The sequence below is a fragment of the Manacus vitellinus genome, unplaced genomic scaffold (assembly GCF_001715985.3).
Source record: "Manacus vitellinus isolate BGI_N305 unplaced genomic scaffold, ASM171598v3 scaffold_10_pilon, whole genome shotgun sequence".
Lineage (NCBI taxonomy): Eukaryota > Metazoa > Chordata > Aves > Passeriformes > Pipridae > Manacus > Manacus vitellinus.
Window position 1 is genome coordinate 1,101,018 of NW_021938838.1, and position 27,108 is coordinate 1,128,125.

Below are 27,108 nucleotides of genomic sequence, written 5' to 3' on the forward strand. Positions count from 1 at the left end.
TTTCCAACACTGATCAAGGTTTTTATTTTTGGTTGGTTGGTTTTTCTTAACAATAAAAACAAACAGCTGTGTTCTAGGCAAAACCAAAGATCTCAAAAAATTTTTTGAGGTTTACTAATAGCATTGCAAGGTAAGGCTTTCCCAAAGAGTTTTATTGAAATAAATTATTTTCACCTAAACATCGATGCAATTCCTCTCGTTAAATTCACCTTCACCTAAAAACCAACAGTAAAAAAAGTTACCAACAATTCTAGGTAATACTGGGCTCCTTCTAAAGGACGGTGAAACTAGAACTCACTCTTCAGAAGTTTAAAAATTAAGTCATTGCCATGTAAAATTCAACTATGTAAGCGAGCGGTGGCGGCGCCAAGGGGATCTCAAAAGTTCTTAAGAAAAATCCAGGTCAGCAGGTTGGGTGCAGCCAGCGAAGGTCCAGCTGTCCCCACTCCTCCAGTCTTCCTGAATAAACTCACAGTGAGTTTGTGGGGGTTAAAAACAAAATAAAAGCAAGATGTTGGAGCGACCTCCGCGCCGTCCCACCCGTGTTGTGCTGGAGTCAGGACGGGCGGGTTCTGCCCTCGGCTCCCTTGGCCTGTGGTAACACTGAACTGCAAGGGCTGTAAGCTCTTCACTCGACCCCCCTCTGTCCTTCGCTTGCCTCTGGACATGAAGGAAAAGTGCAGCCCTGGGGATGAACAGCCAGAGCTCTGCCAGAGCAGAAGAGCCCAGCAGCAGCAAACTGCCTGTTTGATGCTGGAATCGACGTGAGCCGGCGCTTCGCTGCACGGTCCGTGGATTTGGGGGTTCTGTGCTGCGTAGCCAGACAATTTCATCCAGTGTAAGAACTTCCTGGTGATGCTCCCCCAGCCCTTCAAGCCACCCTACGTGGCACCTTCGCTGCCGACAGGGACTGAGGAGCGGGTGCCTGCTTATCTAGCACAGGATTGCTGCAAGCTTCTAAGCCTCCTCACCCTCGGAGCAACTCTCCTGATCTCGAGCAGAACGTGCCCGTGTGCTCTGTGACCTGCACCCACAGCTAACTCAGAACACACTTCCCCCAGCCTCTGCAGTGCAGTCAGCCCCACAGCTCATGCCAGCTGCAGAAATCATGCCCATGGTTTAGAAATTGCCTTTCGTTTGTGGAGGGGAATCAACGTCACATAGAAAATATTACAAAAAAGGTTAATTTGTCAGCTGTCCGAACATTATTAGACCACATGCTTTGTACAGCAGAGAGGCAGCCAGCTCGCTGGGCAGCACAGCCAGCTGAGCTCTGCAGAGACGCTTTCCTGCTGGTACCGAAAGCGCAGGGTTCTCGTGTTTGATTTATTTACTGGAGGTTGCTCACGAGGAGGGGAGGAGGGGCAGCGCTAGGAGTTCTGCTGCATCTGGAGCCTCCGTTCGGCAGCCGCAGCGAGGGTCCTGCGCCGCAGCGTCACCGCGTCGGCCGCGCCCTCGGGACAGGGCTTCTCCGGGCTCAGCTCCTCCTCCGAGGTTTTGTTTAAGTAACGCCTGAGAAAAGAAAAGGAGAGGATGGGTGAGCAGAGCCCACCTCCTTCCGGCTCTGGAAAATACACTCACAGAGTCAGGGAGGGCTGGAGAGCAGGAAAATGGCTCAATGAAAGCACACAGGAGACAGGTACTCCAGGAAAAGCCCCCATCGCCCACGAAGGACTCTGCAGAGCTGGCAGAAGCTCTTGGGTTTTGTGCAAGATCCTTGTGCTTGTGGGAAGGAGCCAGTTCTAAAGGTCAGGGCTCTACTCCCAACTCAGAGCAATTCCCTGAGACTGCAGGTGAGTTCCTGACTCCCTCTGCTCCCCTCACTCCACTCCTGAGCCGCTGGCAGTGTCTGCCACAGCACCCACCACTCCCTGGTGACAGCCAGGACGTCTGGCACAAGGGGCACTTGGGCTGCAAAGCATGAGGTGAGGCCAGAGGACAAAGAAGCTGCTGCCAGAGTTAACATCCCAATGAATTTTTACATCTAGTAGCAAAATACAGTAGTTTGAAACTCAACAGCTCTTCAAACCAGTAAACCAGAAAGTCAAAAATACTCAATCTCCCTAAAAGACATTTTTTTTGCAAAGATGAAGGAAAAATTAAGTCTAGGAGCAAGTCTATAAATAGACTTGTAAAAGATGTCACACCCATAGTACTTATAAGGCATTTCAGTGTGGAAAACAAAAAGAGCAGCAGCACCCTGACAACACCAAAGAACTCTGGGGTTGTTGTAGACCCTCTCAGCAGTGTCCCTGCAGTACAAAGTTTTTAACACTTGTTAAAAACACTAAGAAGTTTTTTCTACATCACTGAAGTGCTTCTCCTTCTCTGTTTAATCAGCAACTGGATGCTAGTAAAGTTCACCAAAATGACTGGGATGTATGTAAAAATTGAATTCTACTTATAACACCTATTACTGGTTGGGCTAAAAGAAACAGTTCAGGTTGGCCCCTCTCTCTTCAGTGGTGCTGACTGGCTGGTCCTGAGCTCCTCTGGAGAGCTCTAGCAAGGGTCATCTCTCAGCTCTGTGCTGCTCTGTACAGCTCTGTATTTGGAAAGAGCGGGGCCTGACAGGAATTTCAGCTGTAACAGCACAGGCAGTGAGGGCTGACAGCTGTGCCAGGGGCCAACCTAAAGATTAGGAGAGGACCCAGCACAAGTAACCCATTCTCACTTATTACAGGCTCAGACTAAAGTCCATTGAAGCTGGAAAAATCAGCCTCTGACTTCAAAGAGCTTGTGTACATGTTGGGACACATGATGCTATTTCAGAGTTGGGTTTAGCAGAAACAGTTGTTTCAAACAGCACCCCGAGCCTGCCATGGGAGATGAATTCATTCCCCTTACTGCTTTTTGCATCCACCCAGACTCCCACTGGTCATCATCCATTTGAAACCCATCCTGGGGGACTCTCAACTGCGTGGCCAGGCTGGGGTTTTCGGAAGGAACGTACTTTCGAGCTTGTTGCAACAAGTCCTCCTTCCGCTGAACCAACATGCGCTGCCTCTCGTCAGCTGACTTTGAAAAGCGACTTCCCCTGGCCTCAAAATCTTCTGCTTCACTAGGCTCTGCTTCCATTTCGCTGAATTCCACCATCTCTTCCAGCCTGGAGTTGAGCTCAAGTGGCACTCTCTCGGTCTAAGAGAAAAGGAAATAAGGCGTAAGGCTTTGCAAAATTTAGGCTTCTTTGCATCAAAACAACGAGCTACAAAGAACTGTCATTTTCCGAGGCACTGGAAGAAACCAGACTCTCACCTGCTGTACCCAGTTCCCTTGGGCTCCTTTGAAAAGCCCAGCCAAAAAACAGAACAAAGCTATTTCAAACCATGTTCAAAGAGCCTGTATCCTATAATGCTGTATCTTTTATGCCACGTTTGAAAGTAATGTCAAAGACAAACATTAATTACTTGTAATTAATGCTCTCTGAAAATGGGGCATTTGAAAGTCAGATTCTGCAGCTGACTTGACAAGTGATGCAACAGTAAGAAAAGAAAAAGCAGAAATCCACATACGAAGGGAAGAATAGCGAATGAATTTGCAGAGATGATTTGTGCTCGAGAAGGGAATTTATGAGGCTTCGGTTCACTGGGTTCTGCAGCACTCAAATGTTTGGGACTGGCAGAGCAAGGTTGGCAACTGTGCCAAGCACAGCACGCCAATAAGAGGAGTTGGCAGCCCCACACGTGGCAGCTCTCCCTCCTGACATCTGGCTGGCAGCACGAACACGAGGACTGATCTGCCACGATGATGCCACGGTACCGAGCGTGGCAGCATCAACAAACACGTCACCTCAGCAAAGGGCTGGAGGGTTGGGCCATCACTGGGTATCCCAGAGGACTACTCCAGCACGTGGGATGGTGCAGGGAGGTGTTAGCCCAGTCAGCTCCACCGCCTCCTTTCAGCCTTGGGTACAGCTGCCCTGGGAGCCTGGTCGGGCAGTTCCGTGACACCGCTCGAGTCCCGCCAGCCCAGACATGGCAGCACCACCAAGGCAACACACAGGGTTGGGCAGCTGATGTGCACAACAAGCTGAGTCATTCCAAAGCCCCAGAGTCAGGCCAGTAACACCATCTCCCCATGCAACGCCTTCAGAGAGCAAACACCGAGACAAATGTCACTTCCCATTAGGCTGGTGAGCCAAGCAGGAATGGCAGAGCCACGTCAGTGCAGGATGGACACTGCAGCCTCAAACAAGTACAATGTGCTCAGCCTCTCTCAGCAAAAACCCCAGAATGCTGGAATTTAGGGAAGGGGTCCTGTACCACGCACACTAATGGGCTGGGATAACGTGAGGGCACCAGGGCCTCAAAGCTCTGCCACATCCCTGAGGATGAAGAGAGAGCCCCACAGAAGAATCATGGATTGTACTCGGGGCCAAGATGACCTCGGCAGACCCAGTGGAACAGGAATGGAGCAACCTGACAAGCACCCAGGCAGACAGGGAACAGGGAAGCAGTGGGGGAAGCACTGAGGAGGCCACTCACTGTGGTCACCGTTCAGACAAGATCTCTTGCTCTTCCCCCTGGGCCATTTGTACCAGAAGAAGCAAGTTGGCTCATCTGAGATTTGGGGGGGTTTTCGTAAATTCACAAAGATTTAAAAATCAATACCCAGAGTCCTCTGAGCACAAGAACAGTTATTGAGGAGGTTTTGGAGACAAAACTATCACAACTAATTGCAGTAAAGGTTATGACAGTAACGCAGTAGATCACAGATGCAAAAGCCTGTATGCTACAGAAACCATTCCTCCTTCAGGCTCCAAGAGAACAAGGAAGTTTCATGAAAGCCTTGGGATGCCTTGGAAGATTCTCTCAATAGTCACCAAGTACTTAAGCAATGACAATAAACTGGACTCTCAAGGAGGGGGGCAAGAGCTGCACCAGGCAAGCTTTGTAACAACAGCCTTGCTAGTCAGGTCTGAGCAGTCCTAACCACCTCTGCCCAGGATCAGAGAAACAGATAAACAAACACACACACAAAAAAAATCAAAGGATAATCTTTAAATACATTTTAGTACATCAAAATAGGAGCTTGGAGAAAGTAGCTCGAGCTGTTCCACAATCTGTTCTTGTGGGAGTGACTGGAGTCAGAAAAGAGGGGAGGGGGGGCAAACAGGATGGGGTGGAGAGGAGGTGCAGAGCATTATGCACATTGCTGGAAGCATCAGCATTCCAATGCACAGCTGGAGAGAAGCACATGCACAGCATTTCAGGCCAGGACTGATAGAGGTTGTCAGTGTTTAGAGCACCATCTCACAAACCTCTAACATGATTTGTACCACGATGGTGCTCAGAGATGCCTCTCAATTACCATTACATTATATCAGCACTGACTCCTCAGAACCACAAGCTACATGTGGCAGGGGAGGGGAAAATGAGTCATTAATTCTACCTAAAGTTCAAAGGTCTTAAGATAGAGATAAGTCATAATATGACATATGACACTTGGAAAACAAACACTACTCATGAAGAAGAGTGTTTTTACTTGAGCACCTTAGCTGCCTGAAGAAGTGTTATTTCCAACAAGCAGAACTCCAATGGGTCTGGCACTTGCTATACTACAAAGATTCTCGGTGGGTATGTTGATTTAAAATAAAAAAAAAAAGGAAAGAGGCAGAATGCTTGTAAAACTACTCTAAGGCTGCAGCACAAAGCAACAGGGGTTTCCATGGTCTCTCCTGGAGACTGTGTCATAAGATGTGAAGCATATCTACCCACAGTTTTGAAATTCAAGTCTCTCCCAGAGGAGATGATGGTGGCTTATGTCCCTTCCCACTTTGCCTTTAAAAAGCTTCTCAAAAATCCAGTGTACCCTGATGAAGAATCCTGTTTGCTGCCAGCCCTTTCCTCACAGACAAGTGTTTCACTGACTACAGCTACAGATTCTTCTGGCAAGCAGAAAGAGAACATCTCTGATACACCAGGTACTTGGTTACAAATTGAAATCAAAATCAAAGGGACACCAAAGTGACAGGAGTTCCCTAGAGGAAGGATGCCCCTAGGCTCCTAAGTCTCCTCTCCACAACAGAAATAGCATCAATAGCAAGGATGCAAGTAAGCCTGACTCCCTGGTAGAACTCTGAGCTCTCTAACAAGGGTGAGCACTCGTCTGAAGGCAGCCTAAGTGACAGCAAATGCACAAAGCAGGAGGAGGGCAGCAGCACCTTCCAGCTTCCTCAGCACCACCCAGAAGAATTCTTACACCCAGAGGAGAAATACTTTTCATTTTAATAGAAGTTTCTGTACATCTGGAGATGTACAGAATGGGAAGAGGAAGGGGAAGAGCAAAGCATCCTGCTCTTTGTACTCCACAGATGGGCATGGGCTGACCAGATGTGAACAGAGCCATGATCTTCTTCTGTTCTTTGTATCACTTGAGAGCACTTTGCCTCAAGGAGGAAAAGAAAAGCACACAGATAATCCTTTACAGGGGCACCATGCTCCAGCCTGGCTTACTTGCCCAACCTGAACCTTACTTGCCCTGGGGTGAAATGCAAGGAAGGGCTGCCACCAACCTGACCTCATATGGAGCCAAGGCACCTACTAGTCCTTGCAGCTTCTAATTGTGCTTTTTGGTCATTTTTATGCCAAATTACCTGTGTGACAGTTCCAGCATCCTCCTGATCAGTACTGTGCCGCTCCACAGAGTTGTTCAGGGCAGGTCTAATGCTGTCTGCACGCTGAAATGCAAACATCATGGCTTTAATGCAGTGTGTGAAATGGCAAACAGAACTGGGTGCTTTGAACACATTCAAACTTTGCCCTCTGCACCGTCAGGCGTTATGTTCAATTTAGAAACAGATAAGTTAGCAATAAACAGAATGCTCTGTGTTGAAAGAGAATTCTCTCTGCTTCCCCACAGGCAGACTCCAGATAACAGTACTATCTGATGTGCCCAGAACCAGAATTCAATATTCTTATTAACAGAAACATTGTCCCCAGACTGCTTTACTGAAACCTGCTAGCACTAATTAAGAACAAGGCATCATTTTGCCGACTACTTTCTTTGCAGAAAACCTTCCTAAGTGGTACAATTCAATTATCTGTCAGCAGAGAAATCAACTGGAAATGTTCTAAAGGCTCTGCACAAGAGAGACCAGGAAGAGCTGCTTTAACTGAGCAAATATTTGTCTCTAGTCTAGCTAGGTCGTTTTCAATATATTTTTGGTACACGGCTGAATACACTGCATTTACAGAGATTTAAACAAAGGGAAACAGAAATCCTGGGTTCACCAGTGCTTCATCTCACATCACTCCCCTCACTCATGAACAGGTTCAGTGCTGTGGTAAGTAAGGAAGTCAGTCATTTTAAGGGCACAGTGTCCTGAGTTACCTGTGTGGGGAAAGGCACCTGGATCCGCCCTTCCAGGATGTTGTCAGTGGTGATCTCCACAGACCGAGTTAACTGCAGGTCCTGCAGAACTAAGTGATAAGGAACCTGAGGGAACATCTCCTGGATCTGATGGGCCTGCAGAAAGCAAGGTTTATACAGTCAGTATCAACAGTAAATAAAAGCTGATAAATATGTCAAAATAAAGAGATTAAAAGTGTTATCATCTCAAAGATGTGGCTTATGATATGCTAACCCAGCCACAGAGAGGAAGGAGAAAAAAACCCATGCTGGCAGTGACTTCACTGACTCAACAGCAAAACTGCAACTCCTATGGAGGCACCACATGGCCCTGAAATTTAAGTTCCTGAACAGTGTTTGTAGATGCACAAAGGCTTTAAAAGTCTCCCAACCCTTTTTTCATGACAGCCTCTTTAATAAAGATTTGTATAATATTCACAAGTGACTGAAAGTTAAAACAACACTGGGAAGAATTTTTTCTTTGTGACATACAGGTTCCAAAATGGTACTAGTAAGGACAAGTGGAATAAGTTAATAACCTGCCTACAAACCAGTTTAATAGTATCTGAAAGCTCTAGTAAATTTAACCAAGTTGTCAGGAAACTGTTATTATTGAATTTCAAGTTAGTTAAATAAGATCCAAATTAAATAGATAAAAGTAAGAGGGCAAACAAAAAATATGCTTTTAGAGTCCAACAGCTAGATATCATTAAATATTAAAATCTCTATTTTCACTAATGCCCAAAGTCATGGGAGACAGGGGGAAATGAGAAAAAAAAGAAAAGAAGGGTGGAAGGAGTTTTGAGAGCAAAGCAAAAATTATGCATGAGCTGACAGTGAGTTCCAACACAAGCAACTACTGCAAACCTAACTCTACACTGTACTAACTTATGACCAAAACAACTGATTCAGCATTTCAGCCTCTGGCCTTCCCCTCAAAATACTAGAATTTTGTTCAGAAACACAAAGGAGAATTTCACTTATTTTCTATTAAAAATGTATAATGCTAACCTGAGCCTTTCCATTAAAGTAGCCATTTTAATATAAGTTGTTACTGTACTTTTCATAATACACAGTCCCAAGAAATCATTACTCATCCTTAACAAAAGCCCATTTGTGTCACTGTGTCCAGAAAAAGAAAAACTAAATTGACCTCAGATGGAGAGTTGCTGCATATTTAACTAATAAGTCATCTATCAACACCTTAATGCTCCCTGCCTGCCCTGCCTCAAACCCCCTAAAAATAATGGCCTTACCCTGCTGAGGCTTAAACAGTAGTGAAGGCTGTGGGAGAGACCTCATATTGAGAAAATTCCACCACTTTCATGAGGCACCTCACTGAACATTTATTAACATGCTAGAGTACACAGCTACAGCTTGAAGAACTCAAAGGAAGCAGCACTGCTCAAAGGAAATGAAGTAACTGTGTTTCATGGGGCCACATCCTTCTCCTTTTGTACCACATCAGTGTTTATGGATGAATTTAACAAACCTGGGATTTCATCCTCTACACTTCTATCATCATCAGGGATCAGCAAGAGCTGAGGGTGCTAAAGAGCCCCACATCACACTGGCAAGGCACTCAGAGAAACAGCTGTCTGGGAGCTTAGTGCTATTAAAGATCAGAAAAAAAAATCAAAAGCTACAGAATGAGTTGGATCAGTTACTACATGACCAACAGCTAAATTCTCTGGTTACAGACTCACACTTCTTGGCACTGCAAGTTATGAGGGAAGTACTGAAAAAGAGTTAAAGAAGTTGCACTAAATAAGCTGAAGAAAGTCTGCCTGACCACACAGGAAGTACATGTCATTTTTCCCCCTCATTTACTTGCCTCCAGACCTGTTCTTTTATGTTGTCACATTTGAACTCCAGTATAGCCCTAACCACTAAAATAAAGCTTCTCTCATAAAAACAGCTTTCATGTAATGTCTAACCACTGTTTGGACTTCCTTCCCCTTTGTCCTCTTATCTCCAGTAACCCTTTCCCCAAAACAAACAAACAGGAAGGCTGAGGTGCAAGCTATTAAAGCAATCTTACCATAACATTGAGCTGGGAGTTGCTGGCCTGTGCAATTCCAAGGATGTTTGTGGTGTGCATCACTTCTACGGAAAAACTGGGCAGCCAGCTGGCAATTCGGGAGCCTGAGGGTAAGAAACCACCAAGAAAGTCAAAGAAGAACATGAGATTCTCAGCAGGTGAAGCACTTCTACGTGTATTTAACAAAACTCTTCATATTCTACAAGGTACACATGGGGAGTTCTGCAGTACAATCCATCCCAAAGGTCTCCCAAACATGGGAGATGGCTGGAGCAAATCAGGAACTGCCAATACTCTCCTGAAACACAGTCACAGTGGTTTAACAATCTGAGGGCTGGAAGAGTATCAAGAAAACACATCCTTGTTTTCTTCTTTTAATGTTCCCATTACAGTGAAAATTAAAATAATCCAGAGTCAAATTCAGTTCTGGAATACATGAATAACTCCAGTAAATTTACTAAAAACAGGACACCTTCTAAACAATCTGAATCTGGTTCCAAAATGGGTCATCTCTGAGAAAATATTACTTCAAAGGGACACAGAGTAACTGAACAAAGTGACTGCTGCAATTGTTTGCTTCAGCTCAACAGAGCAGGCCACATGGCTGGCTCCCTCCTCCTCCTGCACTGCCATTAAATAAACACAGGGTTTGCTCTATGCCACTTCTCCTTCCATCTCCATGGTAATTCTGCAGGTCTCCAAGCCACAGGAGAGCACTGGGGAGGACAGCCATCAAAAATATAATGTTATTCTAAATATAAATGCCCTTTGGAGACCTAAAGCACCTCAAAAAAAGTGGAAGCCGTGCAGAAGCTATCAGCCAGTTTCAGTGCACCTAGAAATGTCTGACCCTTCTCTGCCCATTATTCTCCTCCCACAATCTCCAAAGGTTGCAAAATGAGCAGAGACTAAGAACAGGTCACTGTGTGAGTTTGCAGCATCTCAGCTACCTCATGGGAGCTCCAGGAGGGCAGAGCCCAAACCCAAGTATTTACAGCACTGAAGCCTGCTGAGAAACAAGACTGCCATCAAAACCTGGGAAACTGTGCAACACAAGCACACACTGATACCAAAACTAGAAAACATCTGGAAGGCAAGCAAGGTAAATTGTCTTTTTCAAAACAAGTTGTCTGCATACACAGAACTTATCAGGGTCTGAAATCACATCTGCTTTGTGAGTACTTACAACAGACCACTAAAAAAACAAACATGTAAAACTGTTGTAGTTACACAATTGCTTCTAAGACTAATCTTCTGCACCTAACCAAGCACTGCAAGTGTCTTGTTAATCAAGTGGCAAATGGACTTCTGACAACCACACACCAACTAGGGGATAGGGGAAAGACCAACTTTTAGACTGTACCCCAGAAGGGTTTTTTTCCCCCTCGTTGGCTGTCACTGATTAACCACCACATGGTAACAAAAAAAGACCCATGAATTTCCCATTCTGCTTGTCAACATGGCACACAATGAATAAATGCCAGTACTGAAGATGTTAACTACAACAAATCCTGAAAAAGGGAGTGTTTGTACTAAATCTTTCAAGGAATCTCCATAGCTCTGGACAACCTCAGAGACACATATCTGAGCTCTTGAAAAGAGCTGTAAGGAACACACAGGCATTGGACAAACACAAGCAGAGCATGGTTTGAGTTTCAACTGAAGCACATAGAGAACTCCCTTTGACAGAAGGCTGCTGCCTTTGTTTATCTGGGGAAGAGCAGAGGATGTCAAACGTGCTCAGCTCACCATCAAAGTGGAAGAAGTGATTGTGCTGGTTCAGGCGTGGTCTGCCTTCTGCTGCTGCCACGGGCACCAGGTTCTCATCCAGATTTTCCCTTTGGTGATCCTCCCTCACGTGATGGCTGTCAGTGATATTGAGAGACATTCTGCAGGTGGGGCAAGATGTATCTTGTTCCAGCCAGGACCGCAGGCACGAGCTGACAGGAAAACAGGGATACTGCAGTGAGCTTGGAGCGTTTTTCCAAGACAGCACTATCACGAGTACATCAGGCAGCTGTAGCATATTCTGTACACAACACCAGCACATGGACTGCTCAGAGATACCCTTGATGACTCTGGCATAGGTTTCTTATTTCTTTCAGCTGAAAATACTCAAGTGTCCACTTTTTATAAAAATGCATGCAGATTTATCACAAACTTAAAACGCTCTCCAAGTTTGTTGTCTCTCTAGCTCAGAACAAGCAAGTTTTGTCTGGAAGGGAAAACAAAGCATTTCTCTTCTCTCACCATTTCCAGTTGAAAAAGACAAAAACCAACTGGACACAAAAGTAATATATACTGACACATTTTCATTGCAGTTCTGCCTGTGATGTGGCAATGGCACCTTGAATGTTTTCAAACAGCTTTTCAAAATATCAATACCCAAACCACTAAAATCAGTACCACTCCAGAAACTCTCTAAACAGATTTATTAATACTAACAATTCTGTGCCATTACAATCCTTACTTAATTCTGAACATTTGCTGTCCTGAAGCAAGTAAGAAGTGTGTGAAATGAAGGCTGAAACACTCAAAGCTGTGCATACTTTTTGATTCAGACTGATACGACCCAATTGCACTATTTGTTCAAGTTAAACTTAATTTTCAGTGTGGAAGAACTGAATTTCACAGCACTGAATGCTTCTCACAACACATACTTCACGCTTGCAGGGTGGGGGGTTTCCAGCAGAAACTCTTAAATCACTTCAGAAAGGTAAAGATGTACAAAAAGGTCAAATAAATCTGTTCCCCAAATTGTGTACTTGCAAACAAAATAAAGGCACAGATCACAGATTTGGGCTGACAGAGCAAGGGAACAGTCCTAATTGCAGAACTATAGCAAAGTCAAGCACACTTTGCAATGGAGAGAAACACAGTGATGGGTTTCCCAGAAACAACCAAAGCAGAAAAAAATCTACCAACTTCCACCACCTTGGTCACCAGCACAGCCAGACAGCACTGGTGGTGCTGCCACACATCACCCCCCTTACCGCAGCAAAAGCACCCTGCCCACAGCCAGCTCAACCCTCTGCTGGAGCCAAACTCCAGAGGTCACCTGGGAAACACCCCCAGTGACAGGAGCTGCCACCACGGAGCTGCCACCACGCTCCTGCTGCCCCTCCACAGCTCAACCACCGAGGTGCTGGAATGGACACGAGCCCTGTCAGCCTCCATCAGCACCACTTCCCAAAAAACACCTGTGGCTACACCCATTTTGTACCACACAGGCAGGAGGGGCTTGGTCACCCACAGCCCCTCAGCAGAAGGACAACCAACACCAGGTCAAGGCTGGCAAACTTTCAGAGCAACAACTCTTTTGGAAGTGACTGCTTGCTAAAAGAAAAAGGAGAGAGCTTCTACAGAACTTGAAATATTCAGACACCTACTCCCATTAAATTTCTTTTATATTTAGGCACAGAGTCCTCTCAGCAATGTGAATCTTCCCTGCCACCTTCTCTTCCACTCCAAATAAATGATGAAAAAAAAAAATCCCACATGACTGAGAATGGACACGATGTTCAGCCTGTTTGCAAAATCATCAGGCTTTTATGAGAAGAGAAACCACTCTCAGGTTGTAAATAGGGTTATTAGTTACATCTGGTTTTATATGCAAGCATAAGTCATCCACTGTAATGTGTTCCCTCCCTAAAAGCACTAAGGAGTGTAACTTGCTTCAGAAAAAACTGCTTCAGAGCTGTAACTGCTTCAGAAAAAAATACAAAAGGATCCTTTTAAATACAGAGAAAATGATTTTCTGAAGAGAAGACCCTGGGCTTCTCAAGTGCTCAGCAGGTGATTAAATATTCACATGATTCAGTAGCATTGGAAGAGGAGTTTCTGCTACGGCAGCACATTATCTCATTAGAGACTTCTTGGAACACAGATAAATATTTATGGCAAGGTTTGTCATAAATGACAACAAATTAGCATGAAGATTACAACCTCTGGTTTGACAGTTACCAGAGAAGTAAAAAGCTCTTTGCAGAAAGTAACACCACAGGGACAATTTAACTGACCCAGCACGTTCATCTCATGGCACTTCAGAAACGCCAGATTCAATCCCTGCATCCCCTTTCAGTTTTAAGCACAAGCATGAACATGTAAGCACTGCTACAAAAGATCCAAGAAAAGTCACATTTAGCTCAGCACACTGTCTCCAAAGCATCTGCTACTATTCACTACTGAATTATTGTGAGAAGCAGTACATAGAGAGATCCTTTGGCCAAGAGCTTCCCAGTTCCAACTACCAGGTGCTTAGGGACCACTTCAGCTGAGCTGGTTAACCTCATTTACAGCCCTGATGGACTCATCCCCACACGAAACCACAGAACCAGACCTGGCCTCCACAGCTGTCCCCAGGGACTCACCACTGTGCAAGGATGCACTATATAAAAATATTCCCCGTTTTCTCTTTAAAGCTGATATCTGAAAGGTACTTAAGGATTTAACTCAGAGTTTTCTTCTTTACCTGCAAATCAACACACCCTCATGGACGAGAAACCTACTGACTTGCCTTTGAGAAACTCCCCACTTCCTCCCCGTTAGCTGACAAGGGCCACACTCTGTTTTGGTGGAAAAAACGCAGCAGGTGAAACAACTCAAACCCGAAAATGACCGGCGTGAACAGCACTTGTATTTTGGTATTAGAAGCAGACCAAGAGGGCCCAGGCAGCAAACACCCACAGCTCTGTTGGTAGTTCATTACTTGCCATCCCACTGTACATTCCAGCCATGCCCATCCATCCCTGCCCTTCCAAGCCCAGTGTCCCTCTCCAGCCCCACGCACTTGTGGAAGAGGTGCCCACAGGGGAGTTTCCGTGCGGACTGCATGGAGTCCCAGCAAATGGCACAGTCATCATTGTTCACTGCCAGCTCCTCTGGGGTTGCAACTGCAAACCTACATGGAAGAAAGAGGAAGAGACATAAGCAATAGCTACACCAGCTCAGCATGGCCTCCTCTCTGGAGAATCCACAATCCAGCCCTGAGAAAACCTTATCCTCCGTGTTACCTTTTCCTTAGAAGAGCTGTGCCAGCAGGTTTGCTGGTTTTTTGGTAACACAGGGGCACACTGCAAAGGAACACACACAAACACACATCCCTCCCATGCCTTTTGCAAGCACATTTTTTTGCACATCCTAAGTGCAAAAAGCTTTGACTTAGTACCTTCCATGAGATAATTATACGATCGTTAGGTTGAGATCCTCAAGTTATAATCTGTATAGATTTGGCTTATGTTATTTTTCTAAATGAGTTTTAATAGCTGTACCCATTAAGATGTCTCCTTGGGATCATAAGCATTTATGGTCTGACTAATTTTGGCCTCAGATTTTGCCACCCCCATTTGTCTTGATTTTTTTTTTCCTTTTCTTTTAAGCTACAGTGCCATGTAAGCAGTTACTACACAGTAGCCAGTGGTATAACAACATTTCATATACTGCTGGTGTGGAATATACCCAAAGAACAACCACACAAAGGCAGGGAGCTCACTGAAGGAAGCTGGAATGTGGTTCTTCTGGCACAGTCAGAATGACCAAAACACATCAAGTTGCTCAGACAAGAAGTCTGGGACACATGCAACTTAAACAGCTTTGTGAGCAGCTCAAAGGAGTTTAGTGGCTGCATCTTGCTGAAAAGAAACAATGCATTGTGGATGAGCTTTATTATGCAGCTCTTAACCTGATATCACAGCCATTAAATGACTATCACAAAGAAAACTGCAGGAATTTCTAGACAAGCCAGCCTTCTCCATCTGGACCACAGCAGCAGGCATCAGAGTTAATCAAAGCCACGGAAGTCCATAATAAAAACAATACAGTGATGTACAGAAAGAGTAAAACTCCCTGTTGCTCTTAAAATTTTTAAGGGCATAGTCAAATTATGAAAACACTGGATCAGAGGTGCAGTAGCATCTGGCACTATACTAGGTTTTAGCAGGCCTCCAATTTCTCCATATTGCCTCACTACAGGGGAGGGACTAAAGTAATGCCAAGGTGCTCTCAGCTCCACTACAGGTACAGAGTCTGTTTAGAGTTGGCTTCAGGTTTAATAAATATATGGGTAAAGCTAGGTAAGTTTTAAATAATATTTTTATTTTATTTCAGACAGTAACTGAATGGTATGGCCTAATGAAATCAAGAGCATTTATTTCTAGCACAGCCAAAGAAAGTCAAGATTTGACACCTGAAACAGGCAGAGCTCTGCAGAGCTTCTGTTGCCCCACCAGGGTAGTATACAAGGGAATACAGGAGAAGAAATACTGGACAAGGGAGTTCCCTCGTTGCCAGTTAAGACATTAGCAGTAATACTGCCATTATAAAAGTCAATCCTATGTATCTGCTAAAACCAGAAAGTGTCCCCTGTAACAAATAAAATGGGTAAAAACACACTCTAAGTGTAAAGACTCAAGAGTCGGGTTTGCAAGACTGCACCTCTCCAGCTTACACCACACCACTGTGCAGCAAAGGAAAGTAAAGAATCCCAGCTTCTTTGTCAGGATCCTCTCTCCTACATGTGCATCAGGACTTCAGTCAGAGGCTCACCTGGCTTCCATGTTCCCAACCACACGCAGGTAGTTCTTGTGCCGGCGGATCCTTCGCTGCACCTCGTGGAACAGGTAACGCAGCTGCATGAAGATCACCAGGCTGGCCATGGACAGCCAGATATTGCCAAAGAGCTTGGGGGGAAAACAGAGCAGTGCTGAGAAACAAACACCAGGGGAAGCAACGAGCTGCATCAGGTCTTAAAGAGAAATCGAGAAACCAGCACTGAAGGATTTGTCTTTCGTTGACTCCATTTGGACTAACCCACATGTCCACAGGTATTACTGCTCATCACCTCTTCAGATACAACTTTGGCAGCACAGCATTTCTAATGAGGATAAACTGAATTCAGTCCTGTCCAGCTTAGCATCCCCTGCTGCCAATGAAAATAATTCGGTCTGATATTACTCAATTAAAAAAAAAATCTAATTAAACACCTATTAAACAGATAATTACACAGTAGTTAATACTCCATAACAAAGTTATTTGTGATGACTCCAATTACACAGGAGGAAAGAATGCCAGAATCCCCCTCCCTATATTTTCATTTCTATTTAAATAACTTTTCTGTAATATCTGGTTTCTAAAATAAATAAGTAAAAAAATAAGTAAAATAAGTATATCCAATATCCTTTATTTTAAGTATTTCATACCAGCATATGAATATGATGCATCAAGTCCAGGGAAAGCAAGGTTAGCTCCATGACAAAATCTGTGTAGTAGACATAAGTGCCTTTGCCCTCCCATGTTCCTTCATGGTTGAGATCCCAGAGATGAACCACATATCTGCAAGAGTGGGGAAATCAACATTACTCTATCTCTTTTGGTAAATAGCATCTCTATAATTTAAACTCTTACCCATTTTTCAAACAAGTTCTGGATACAGATTCTTTGTCCATCTCATAGAATTCCACAATGATCTGGGTTGGAAGGGATCTTGAAACTCATCTTGTTCCAAATCCCCTGCCACGAGCAGGGACACTTTCCACTAGATGAGGCTGCTCAAAGCCCCAGCTAGCCCGGACTTGAGCACCTCCAGGGATGGGGAAGTCACAGCTTCTCTGGGCAACCTGTGCCAGTGACTCACCAAACTCACAGGGAAGGATTTTTTCCTAATCTCTAATCCAACCCTGTCCTCAGTCAGCTTGAAGCCATTCCCCCTGCCCTATCATTCCATGACCTCGTCCAAAGTCCCTCTCCAGCTCTCTTGGAGCCTCTTTAGGTACTGGAAGGGGCTCTAAAGTCTCCCCAGAGCCTTCTCTTCTCCAGGCTGAACAACCCCAACTCTCTCAGCCTGTCTCCATGGCAGAGGTGCTCCAGCCCTCTGAGAATCTTTATGGTCTCCTCTGGACTCGCTCATGTTGGGGACCCCAGAGCTGGAGGCAGCACTGCAGGTGGGGTCTCACCAGAGAGGAGCAGAGGGGCACAATCCCTCCCCTTGCCCTGCTGCCCACACAGCTGGGGATCCTCCCCAGGACACTGTTGAACCTTCTGGACTGCAAACACACACGACTGGATCACATCAAGCTTCTCATCCACCAACACCCTCAAGCCTTTCTTCTCAGGGCTGCTCTCAATGTCCAAACACACGTTTGCAATTCAACAGGGTCATTACATACAGCTCTTACACCAACAGGCCATCCACACAGCCAGCCTGTAAAACATGAGCTACTCACCGTAAAATCACGTGGGCAGTTCTGACTGTCACAAGCAGAGACTGCAAAATGGGAAGAAAAGAACCACACATGTTAACAATAGCCTGGCAGGGACAGTGGTTCAGATGCAGGAGCTCGAGGGCTAAAACAAAAAATGCACTTATTGCAGCTTAACAAGCTCTGTGAACCAATGGGCATTACAGATGACTGGGTGCACAATATACCTGTGACAAACATGAAGTTTATAAATAAATATGGAAGAAATTGTTCCCAAACACACAATGCTATTAGAGCAGCCACTAGTGTTACTGCTGTTAAGGGTCTCTTTTCCCCCACTACACAGGACATACTACCTTTTTCAATTATTATCACGCAGGAAGTGTTGAGACCACAATCCCACCAACTACCTCTACTCACCCCACTCCTAAAAAAAAAACCCCTGAAAGTGAATAGTATCAGGAATTTGAGGAAGACCATGGAAGAACTTTCAAATAATTCCCCCCCTTTGCTGAGATGTTAACGCTGCTAAAGTAACTTCTGTCTTTAATCATACTTATCTCTCTAGGCTAAGTACAGAGAAAAAAAAACCTGAGTATATCAGAAGGTGTAAGATCAGAAGTATAAAGACAAGTCACCAGAAACAACTGTTTCCAGAATACCTAACCACCTTTCCCTGGGCTCTTACCATCTAAGAAACATGGCCCCATCCCCAGCCTCTAACCCATCAAGCCCACAGTGCTCTGTCCCTTCATTCTCTCCTCAGTGGAAAAAAATGGGACAAGATAAACCCCCTCTCAGAGACTGCCCACACCACCTTGTAGTTTGCAGGGCCCAACTGGCACTGAGATGCAGGGGATTTACAATGAGCTACTGAAACCACTTCTGTAGAACTGGTCTGATGACATGCCTTCAGCATAAGTACTACAAACAGTACAGAAGAACTATCAAAACCACTAACTTCCCAACACAGCAATAAACCAGTTGGTTTGAATAATTTTTTCCATCTGTAAAAAGCATTCTTTAAAACCTTCTATGCATATTTAACCCTTTGTAAAACCCAACACGTCTGCCAACTGTTTACTGGCTGGCTTTAAAATAAATGTTCCTGTGACTACTTAAACACCAGTGCAATCTTTCAGTGAAATAAACGCTTCAGGATAAGATAAACACATCATTCAAACACCACAAAAAATGTCAAGAAGGTAACTGCAAGTCTCCTAGCACAGTGTGCTGTTCTCATCACAAGCACCTTTCCCAACCAAGTTAAATTAGCACACCAGCTGCTCCTGCAAGGCATGTTACAGGATCCTCTTCTGTCTCCTGTCTACCTCCTGCATGAGGGTACCAGGAAGAGACGACGTGGGGTTGACACAACTTTCTGTGACTACAGAGAAACTTTGGGCAGACCACAGAGGAAAGGTAAATATGCCCCAATCCCAATCCCAATCATGTAAGTGGTGAAACACAAGGATTGCCTGAGCTGCTGGATGGATATGCCATTGAGCACAAATTTGGGTCAAAACCAGCACATGTGGCATGAAGTCTCTGATAAGGAAGAGACATCTGTCAGGTAGAAATCTGAAGGGTCTAGTCTTTGCAATTTTTAAGATGCTACTGTTGCCAAGACATGACAGGTAGTGGTTAGTGCTGAGGCAGCAGGAGCATCGGAATTGGAAGGACAAGCCATGGCTGATTTGGGCATCTGGTTCCTCTGCTGTTTCCAGAAATGCATTCCAGCACGAGCAGGGCTTTGTAGAAAGAACAGCACTGCATCACAAGTTACACAGCTCTGTGATCTGAGGTTCTAAGTGTATAGCAGGCCATTTTCAGCTCCAACACCTTAGGGGCTCTTGCTCTGCCCAAAACAAACAGTTTATCCCCCAGGGACTGCACAACACTGGCAGAGGTTAATGGTGCACGTGAGGCTGCAAGGCACTCAAACCCAACGGGAGTGGATGTGGAGGGAGAAGCTGTACAGGAAAATACACTGTTATCCATAAGGTACAACTCTAAGACTTGATATCACTGTCATTATACAGCCCTTGAGCTTGCACCTCAGCCTTCCTGTTTGTTTGTTTTGGGGAAAGGGTTACTGGAGATGTCTCAAACAGGAGCAGAGGATGGCTGCTACAGGAATGGAGTAATTCTTTCTTACAATAAATAAGGTGCAAATATAGACTGACTGGACATTGCTTGCTATACTATAATTCTCTAATACTGTATATTAAGGCAAAAAGAGATCAATATTTACTCAAAAATACAGACAGTCCTTATTCAACTTTCTCTGGGCCTCTGCACATTCCACATCCACCCTTTGCAGTAAAGAAAATGCTGACAAACAACAGAGAACAAGGGGAAGTCTACCTAAAACACAAGAAAAAACATCTATATTGCTTTATTGAAAACCCTAAGGCAAAAAGCTAAATTGATGTTTGCAGAGTCAGAAAAGAGATTAATAGCTTAATGTAACTTAATGTAATTCATTCACACTAATGGAATACACTTGGCAGGGTCCCTCTCGAGCAGCATCACACAAGCCACCATCAGGAAAACACTTCAGTGTGCAAGATTTAATGCTTTTTGCTGAGAGCTTGAGGGCTGCCATGAGTGCCACTGCCAGTACCTGTACAGAAAGAAACCTAAAATGTTTTATTCCACTCACATGAGTGCTGGGTATTAAAATCAAGGAAACTACTCGTGGTCACCGAATGCATATTGGGAATATTTAAAACATTAAAAAAGGAGCAAGATATTAGACAATTTCTCATGAGGAAAGATTAAACAGACTAGAATTCTTTTGCTTAGAAAGTTAGGAGGGGAACAGGAGAAAGGATGATAATATCATAAATAATATTAAGAAGAGTAATTCTTTGCAGATTTTCACCACAGATGTATTAGATGATAGGTAGGGGACATTATTCCTTGCCCATGGCAAGAGGCTTGGAAGGAGATGATCTTGAAGGTCCCTTTCAACCCAAACCATTCTGTGATTATCAGACAGGAGATTCAGAACTGAAAGAGTTCTTTTGTGTACACAAAGCCAAGTAAATGTGGAATTTGTTGCCTTTGGATATTACAGAGGGTGAAGTATAAATGAGTTCAGAAAACAATCAGACAACTTTTCAGAGTATGTCTGGGACTACCAAACTCAATGGGCTTGTGCAGCTCTCAGCTCAGGAATGTGCTCAAACACCAGTGGTTGCAAGCAGGGCTAGGAGGCCATTCCTCCACATCTCCCACAAAGTTCCTCACTGCCCACCAGCAGCACAGCAGGCTGCAGGGACTCATGGCCTGGCTGGGGACCCTGCACTGACACTGTCTGAGCCACTCCTTCACTAGCCAGCACACAGAGCAGCTTCCACTGCCATGAACAGCTGGGCCCCATCCTGCTCCCCAAAACACTTCACCAGCACATGGTGCAGCACTAAGGAGGCAACACTCAGGCACCAGAACACTCCCTGATAAACCTGCCCCTTGCTGGTGTGAGGCTGATACACCCTTCTGCCAAGCCCAGATAAGAGACACGACACCAGCAAGACCCCACCTATGACAGACACTGGCAAATCTTCAACACCCTTCCACTGTGTAGTTACAAATCTGGTCTTGCACATTCTCATATTTAGGGAAAAATAAAGTGACATATTAAATAGCTGAACTGCTGTGATCAGCATCATATTCTCCTACTGTCAGCAAACTGTTTTCTTTCCTCCTCCCTAACTCCAAGTATGAATTCAAAATAGGAGGAGAAAAATAAATCATACATTCTACTTGTTATCTGAACTAAGGATGTGCTAACACAACATACCTGCAATTATACTGGATTCATCTCCTTTGTTTAAGATTATCACTTCCTCAGGCAGGGTGCAACAACCCACCACAACATCAAAAACATACTAGTGTTCAATCCACAAACATGCTGATGTTTACTGCACAGTGCAAAGGTCAGGAGTGCTCAAACACGCTTGCTCATCTCAGCTGAGACACAACCCATTACACAAACGGAGACAAATCCCACGAGTGTGCCTTAAAGATTCTCATTCCTTTTGGGGAGAAATGAAATAGAAAATACAGCCTCAAAGAAGGAGGCTGAAGTGCACACTACACTTTCATACACACTCTCTCTGCTGCTGTTTCAACGAACTGTTCTTGCAATGCTCATGAAGCACAACCATTATTTTTTCATAAGCTGTCATTTGATTTCAGCATCATCTTACAGGTTTATCCTCTCGTTCTCTTTTTCAGACAAAGATTTTTTCAGGCTTAAAAGCTAAAGAGAGAAAGTACACCAATCTGGCAACTGCTGTAAAACGGGGGAGGGCTTGTTTGTGTCTTCAAAGTTTCTTCCTTAGGGGAACTAAAAGAAAATCCACTGTGTCCCAGGATACCCCTGAGTGAGGGGTGAAAGGCAAAGCAGAAACCACAACATGCATGCAGGAAGTCTCACCTCTGCTGCCATGAAAGCCAACGTGTGCATGCCATGGGTGTAGCCAACGACTCCACAGACAACTGCTAATCCACAGCAGGACAGGAGCATGGCTATGAGCAGGGCCAGCACTCTGATGTGGCTGCTCATGGGTGTGGTAGGAGAAAAGGAAAGCTGCAACACAAATAAATACATGACAGGTTTAAAGGAGTACTTCTTTCACCCTGCCTTCTGCAGTCACCTCACCAAACAAGTCCTCATTCAGGAAAATATTTTGCTTTCTAGAACAAAACCAATTTCACCACCTCGACCGTGCAATTCAGTAATAAATGATGCAGAACAAAGCTAAACCCACACACCAACCCAAAGTCTCATTCATCTGTCATTTACATTCACCAGAATTTTAAACAATCATTTAAAACTTTTTTATTTACAGTTATGATTATTTGAGGTAATGTTTGAATCACCTGTGCAAGAAAACCACAGACAGTAGTTTCTGCATCAAATCCACAGCATCTGCTTAGGATGAACATGCATCTTTAGAAAGACACCTAACCCAGTATATAGTCTTTGAGCAATGTTCTGCCAATTTTTCACCTAACAGCTGATCTGAATTTGTCCAGCTTGATCTTCCAGCCCCTAATTCTTCCAATGTCATTCTCCCCTGGAAGAAAGGGACATCTCCCCCCAAAAAATTTAAATTGCAGCTAGAGAATGCTGGGCAGACTCTAATGAAAAATAGTCGTTTCATTGAATAGCATGCAAAGCATATTAAACCTCTAAGCTACCCTAACAGTAGGCTACACCTGGGCTGTTCATCCCCTTACTTTTAGGGCAGAATACGATAAGGTAGGAAGCAGTTGTCCAAAGCTTCACCCTGGTCCGACTTACAGAGTTGACTCCCATGTTTTGTTTTTAAATGGGTTCTTTCTCACTTTTTATCTGTTTCAGCTCCACATGCCCCTGCCTTTGCAAGGCAGATCACACAAGTATCATTTGTTCAACCAAAAAATTAAGAGACGTGCTTTGAATGCAAAAGGAATATAATAAGGATTTCTTCTCACGTGACCTTCATTCTTTCACAGCTTTCTGAACAACACTAAAAATACCAGATGACTGCCTTGTTCACTGCTATCTCAATTTTTGTAACCCCAGCCAATCTAGTTGCAAGTTTAGTGCTTAGCTACCTATAAATTAACAGGCCTTGTTGGACATTAATTTAAAAAACCTGCAAAGCACAGAGCTAACAAAAAAACTCACAGATTCAATTTAGGTCGAACTTCTATTCCAGGAGAGAGGAGCCCAGGAAAATGCATGTCCTTTAGATGCTTAGGATGCTTAAAGGCCAAGATTTACTGTTCAAAGTTCAGTTCCTTCTTCCTTGCCTAGCCTTCAATTTCTGCATCTCTACTCAATTTATTCTTGGTGTTATTAACAGAAAGTGGAAGGTAGCTTAAGGAGAAAGTTGCATTGTATTTTGTAAAGACACCAGCAGTCAAAATTTGGTAGGTCTGAGTATGAAACCTGAGCACAGAATCTGCAAAAACAGGGTCCTTAGGCCAATCCTGAAGGGCACCAATCTAAGGGATGTTCTCTTGTCAAGATGTCTTCACTAAGGAGAGCTATAAAGACATCTCATGCAGTTATGTAATAGTAATTACAGGGCACATATAAGGAGCAATTTATCAAAGAAAATAAGTATCTTCAGCTCCATTTGTCTCCTGGGAAAACTGAAGGAGTAAGATTGACACTGCACTTGAAAGTAAGTATTTGAAGTTACTGGGAGGTGCACGTGATCAGTGCCACAGGGTGGAGAAAAGCTCTAAATGATCTGTTTGTAACCCATCATGAGCCAGTGCCTGAACCAGAAACAGAATTTGCATGTCCCAAAAGACAGCCCTTGATCACAACTTACATATTCAAAGCGATCCTTGCAGAGCTGAACCATCAGATGGAGAAACACAAGTCCAGAGAACCAGAGGCACCACATCACCACTTCTTCCACTGTCTGAACATTCAGCACACCAAAAATGAAGATGAACTTGTAGAAAATGAAATTCCAGAATTTATCCTTGAGGTGCTGTAATGGAATACACTTGGTTACTGTAGTGAAAGCACTGACAATCCACACACAACGGAAAGAAGGAGGGGAAAAGAGAAAGGGAAAGGGAAAAAAAAGATGCAAGTAGAAATGCAACAATACATTAGCACACACATCTTGAATAGTATTTGTTACCTTTACTGAATTAAAAAAATATTAAAAATATTGGCAGTCCTTAGTATTTGGATAGTCTTTTGTACCACAGCACCATAACTGTGCTACACAGCACAGCTTCCTGCCATCCTTCTAAAACAGTGCTCAGCACAAACCCAGTCTGATCTCAGTTTGACTCTCCACACCCAAGCAACACAGCTACCAGGCTGCAAGCACAAAGTCCTCTTTGCTACAAGTGCCACAGTTAGTTATTCAAGATGCCCAAACCGCCTAGCACCCTGCTTCCAAAAACCTGCCAAAAAATAGAGATGATCAGGAAAAGATGACAAAGTCTGTCCTTAAGAATCCCAATGCCTACAGTGGAGAATGAGATGCATGAGCAATGAAAAAGAAATTCTTCCCACGCATATGCAGCATGAAAGGAACAATATGATGCTCTCAAGCAGCAGACAGCAAGTCAGCTTGGTAGGGATTAAAAAAATTTACGAAACAAAATGTTTTGTTAAAGAACACAATGAAATCACCAGGAGTTTAGTTGACAGGCCCAGACTTCCTTCGTGATGCTGCTGTTTTGGGTTCGCCAATATTAATAACCCTCTTTCCTTTACATGGGAACTGAAGCATACTCCCACTGTCCAAACACAAATGGATCCATACTGCCACTGTTTTTCACTCCAGTTTTCACCAGGGTAGAGAACACCCTGGAAACTATCTCTGGTTACAATTCCACATCCTTATAGTTAACATGGGCTAGAAAGAAAATCTGACTCAGTGCAGTCTGATAGTGCTTTGGCTTTAACACAGCACTCAGAGACTCCAAGGGGTGTGAATTACAAGTACAATAGGCTTTGAGAGATCCACGGTTATTAATGAGGCTTGATGTGCCTCAGTTCTGCATGTCAGAAATCATCATGGCCTGATTCCTCCTAAAGAACTGCATTTATAGACTTTTTTTTTTTTTTAATATGTGACCACACTTCAAACCACTGCTGCTGCATTTACACAGAGCAACTTATGCATTTGCCTTTTTTTTTTTAAATATACAGATACTACTCAAACTCCTGCTGCTGCTTTTAGCTTCTGCAGGATCCTGTCTTTAAAAGCCCTGGGCTTTCAGGGGTCCCTTGCTGAATCTTTAAAAATATTCTCACTTAGCTCAAGAGCAGGACTAAACAGCCTCACTTTTCAGCCCTGCTCACCTCCTTTCTCTGGAAAGTTTCACTTTTCTGTTTTCTCCCTACTCCCTCCCAAATCTGAGGGCTGATAAACCATCCACTCAGCCCATGAGGGTGGGCAGCACTTCTCCAGCAGTCAAGGCACAAAGAAGAGGGAACTCAGACTGCCAGGGCTGACAACTACAAAATGCAATGGAGAAATGCTGTCAGGTCAGCCTGGGTAAAGGAGAACATGCTGTAAGTGTTCTGAAGTGAGGTAAGAAATCTGACAAAGTTCCTTAACAAAGCAGGATGTTCAAGCTGACCACGGGTTTATAAAATACAACAGGAAAAGTTCCCTTAGAAATAAACTGGAAGCTTGTGGCTGTGGATATACTAGCTGACCAAATGGTTAGCTTTATGTTGTTCTAAAATTCACTTTTCTTGCACACTTTCAGCAATTCCACGGAGAAAAACCACACCAGGTGTCATGGTTCACAGTTTCCTAGTGTACAACATTCAAGACACCGTGCTGCTGTCTCACCTGCCTCTCGCTGACACGAAGAGGACCAAACACCATACACTGGATTACCTTAGCAACCAGCATCAGAAAACAGCAGGCAGTGTTCACTAGCACCTGGAAAGAAATAAAGCAGTCAGTGACTAATACTTTTGCCCTATTTAGAAGGAGGGAGACAGAGAAGGGGAATGAACAAATCTAACAAACCTGCCATTGTTCACAGAACAGTATAAGTTGCCTTTTTTTTTTTTTTTTGGTGAAATTTAAGCCTGGCCTCTTCCAAGATCCATGTAGCAACTGATAAGTCACTTAACTTATTTTTTATCTAGGAATACTAACACGGTGAGTTTGACTCAGCAGTACAGCCAACAAACTGAGCCACCTCTTCACAATAAATTATTTTATACAGATCAGCAAATTTCAGCATGAAGGAACACGGGGACGAAACTCAGAGATCACCAAGATGCTCATTTTGTTTAACATATGGCAGGTGAGAAAACTCCACTTTGAATCTGTTGTTACAGTAACAAGACTCAGAGGCTACCTCAAAACAGGCTGAGAAGCACACACCCCTTCAGTAACAACACTGCTTAAAGCCACCTTGGGGAACTGCTTTAAAGCAAAGCAGCAAGGAGCAGGACACCTGGGCCTGGCAAAACTGCTTCTCACATTTGACAAAGACAACTGTGATTAACTTTTGACCTATGCAGGACACTAAAAAGGTGAGAAGGGGGATGATGAGGCAACCTCAACCTGTCATTTCTATAGGACATACAATAAACTTTTCTAGGACTCTTAATCAGCACCTCAGTCAAGCAAGCATGTTGTGAAGCAAATGTCCAACTACTGCCACCTTTGACTGACAGACACACGAAAAGTTCAACAGTAACAGCTCAGCAAGGTTTCTGATATGGTCTTGTTGAGTCCTTATTTCAACTACAAATCAGTGAGCCAAGATTCATATAAACCCAAGCCAGGTTTGCGTTTAAAGAGATACAGAATTATTTTTTTTTCTTAAATAACGAGAATGTTTCCTCTGACCTACATGACTTAAAATGTTATTTAAAAAAAAAAAAGGGGAAGGGAGCAAAAAAAGCAAAAGGCAGACAAGGCTTGGGCTTACTCAGGTTCCTTACTCAGGTTCCTGGCAGAGCGAAGCCCAAGCGCAGCCCCCGCCCGGGACCCCCGCGAACGCCCCAGCAGCTTC

The 27,108-nt window shown here is 44.1% G+C and overlaps 1 protein-coding gene across 1 annotated transcript; it reads right to left on the reverse strand.

Annotated features, from left to right (window-relative positions):
- Nucleotides 1-26,018, reverse strand: AMFR (autocrine motility factor receptor). Its single transcript, XM_029965164.1, has 13 exons — nt 25,926-26,018; nt 23,928-24,092; nt 22,034-22,186; nt 17,611-17,651; nt 16,588-16,720; nt 15,935-16,068; nt 14,181-14,291; nt 11,141-11,331; nt 9,392-9,495; nt 7,333-7,467; nt 6,596-6,679; nt 2,954-3,138; nt 1-1,512 (listed from the first exon to the last, which is right to left on the reverse strand). The coding sequence occupies exons 1-13, from the start codon at nt 25,986-25,988 to the stop codon at nt 1,371-1,373; spliced, it is 1,641 nt and encodes a 546-aa protein (XP_029821024.1). The 5' UTR covers nt 25,989-26,018; the 3' UTR covers nt 1-1,370.
- Between the last annotated feature and the right edge of the window lie 1,090 nt (nt 26,019-27,108).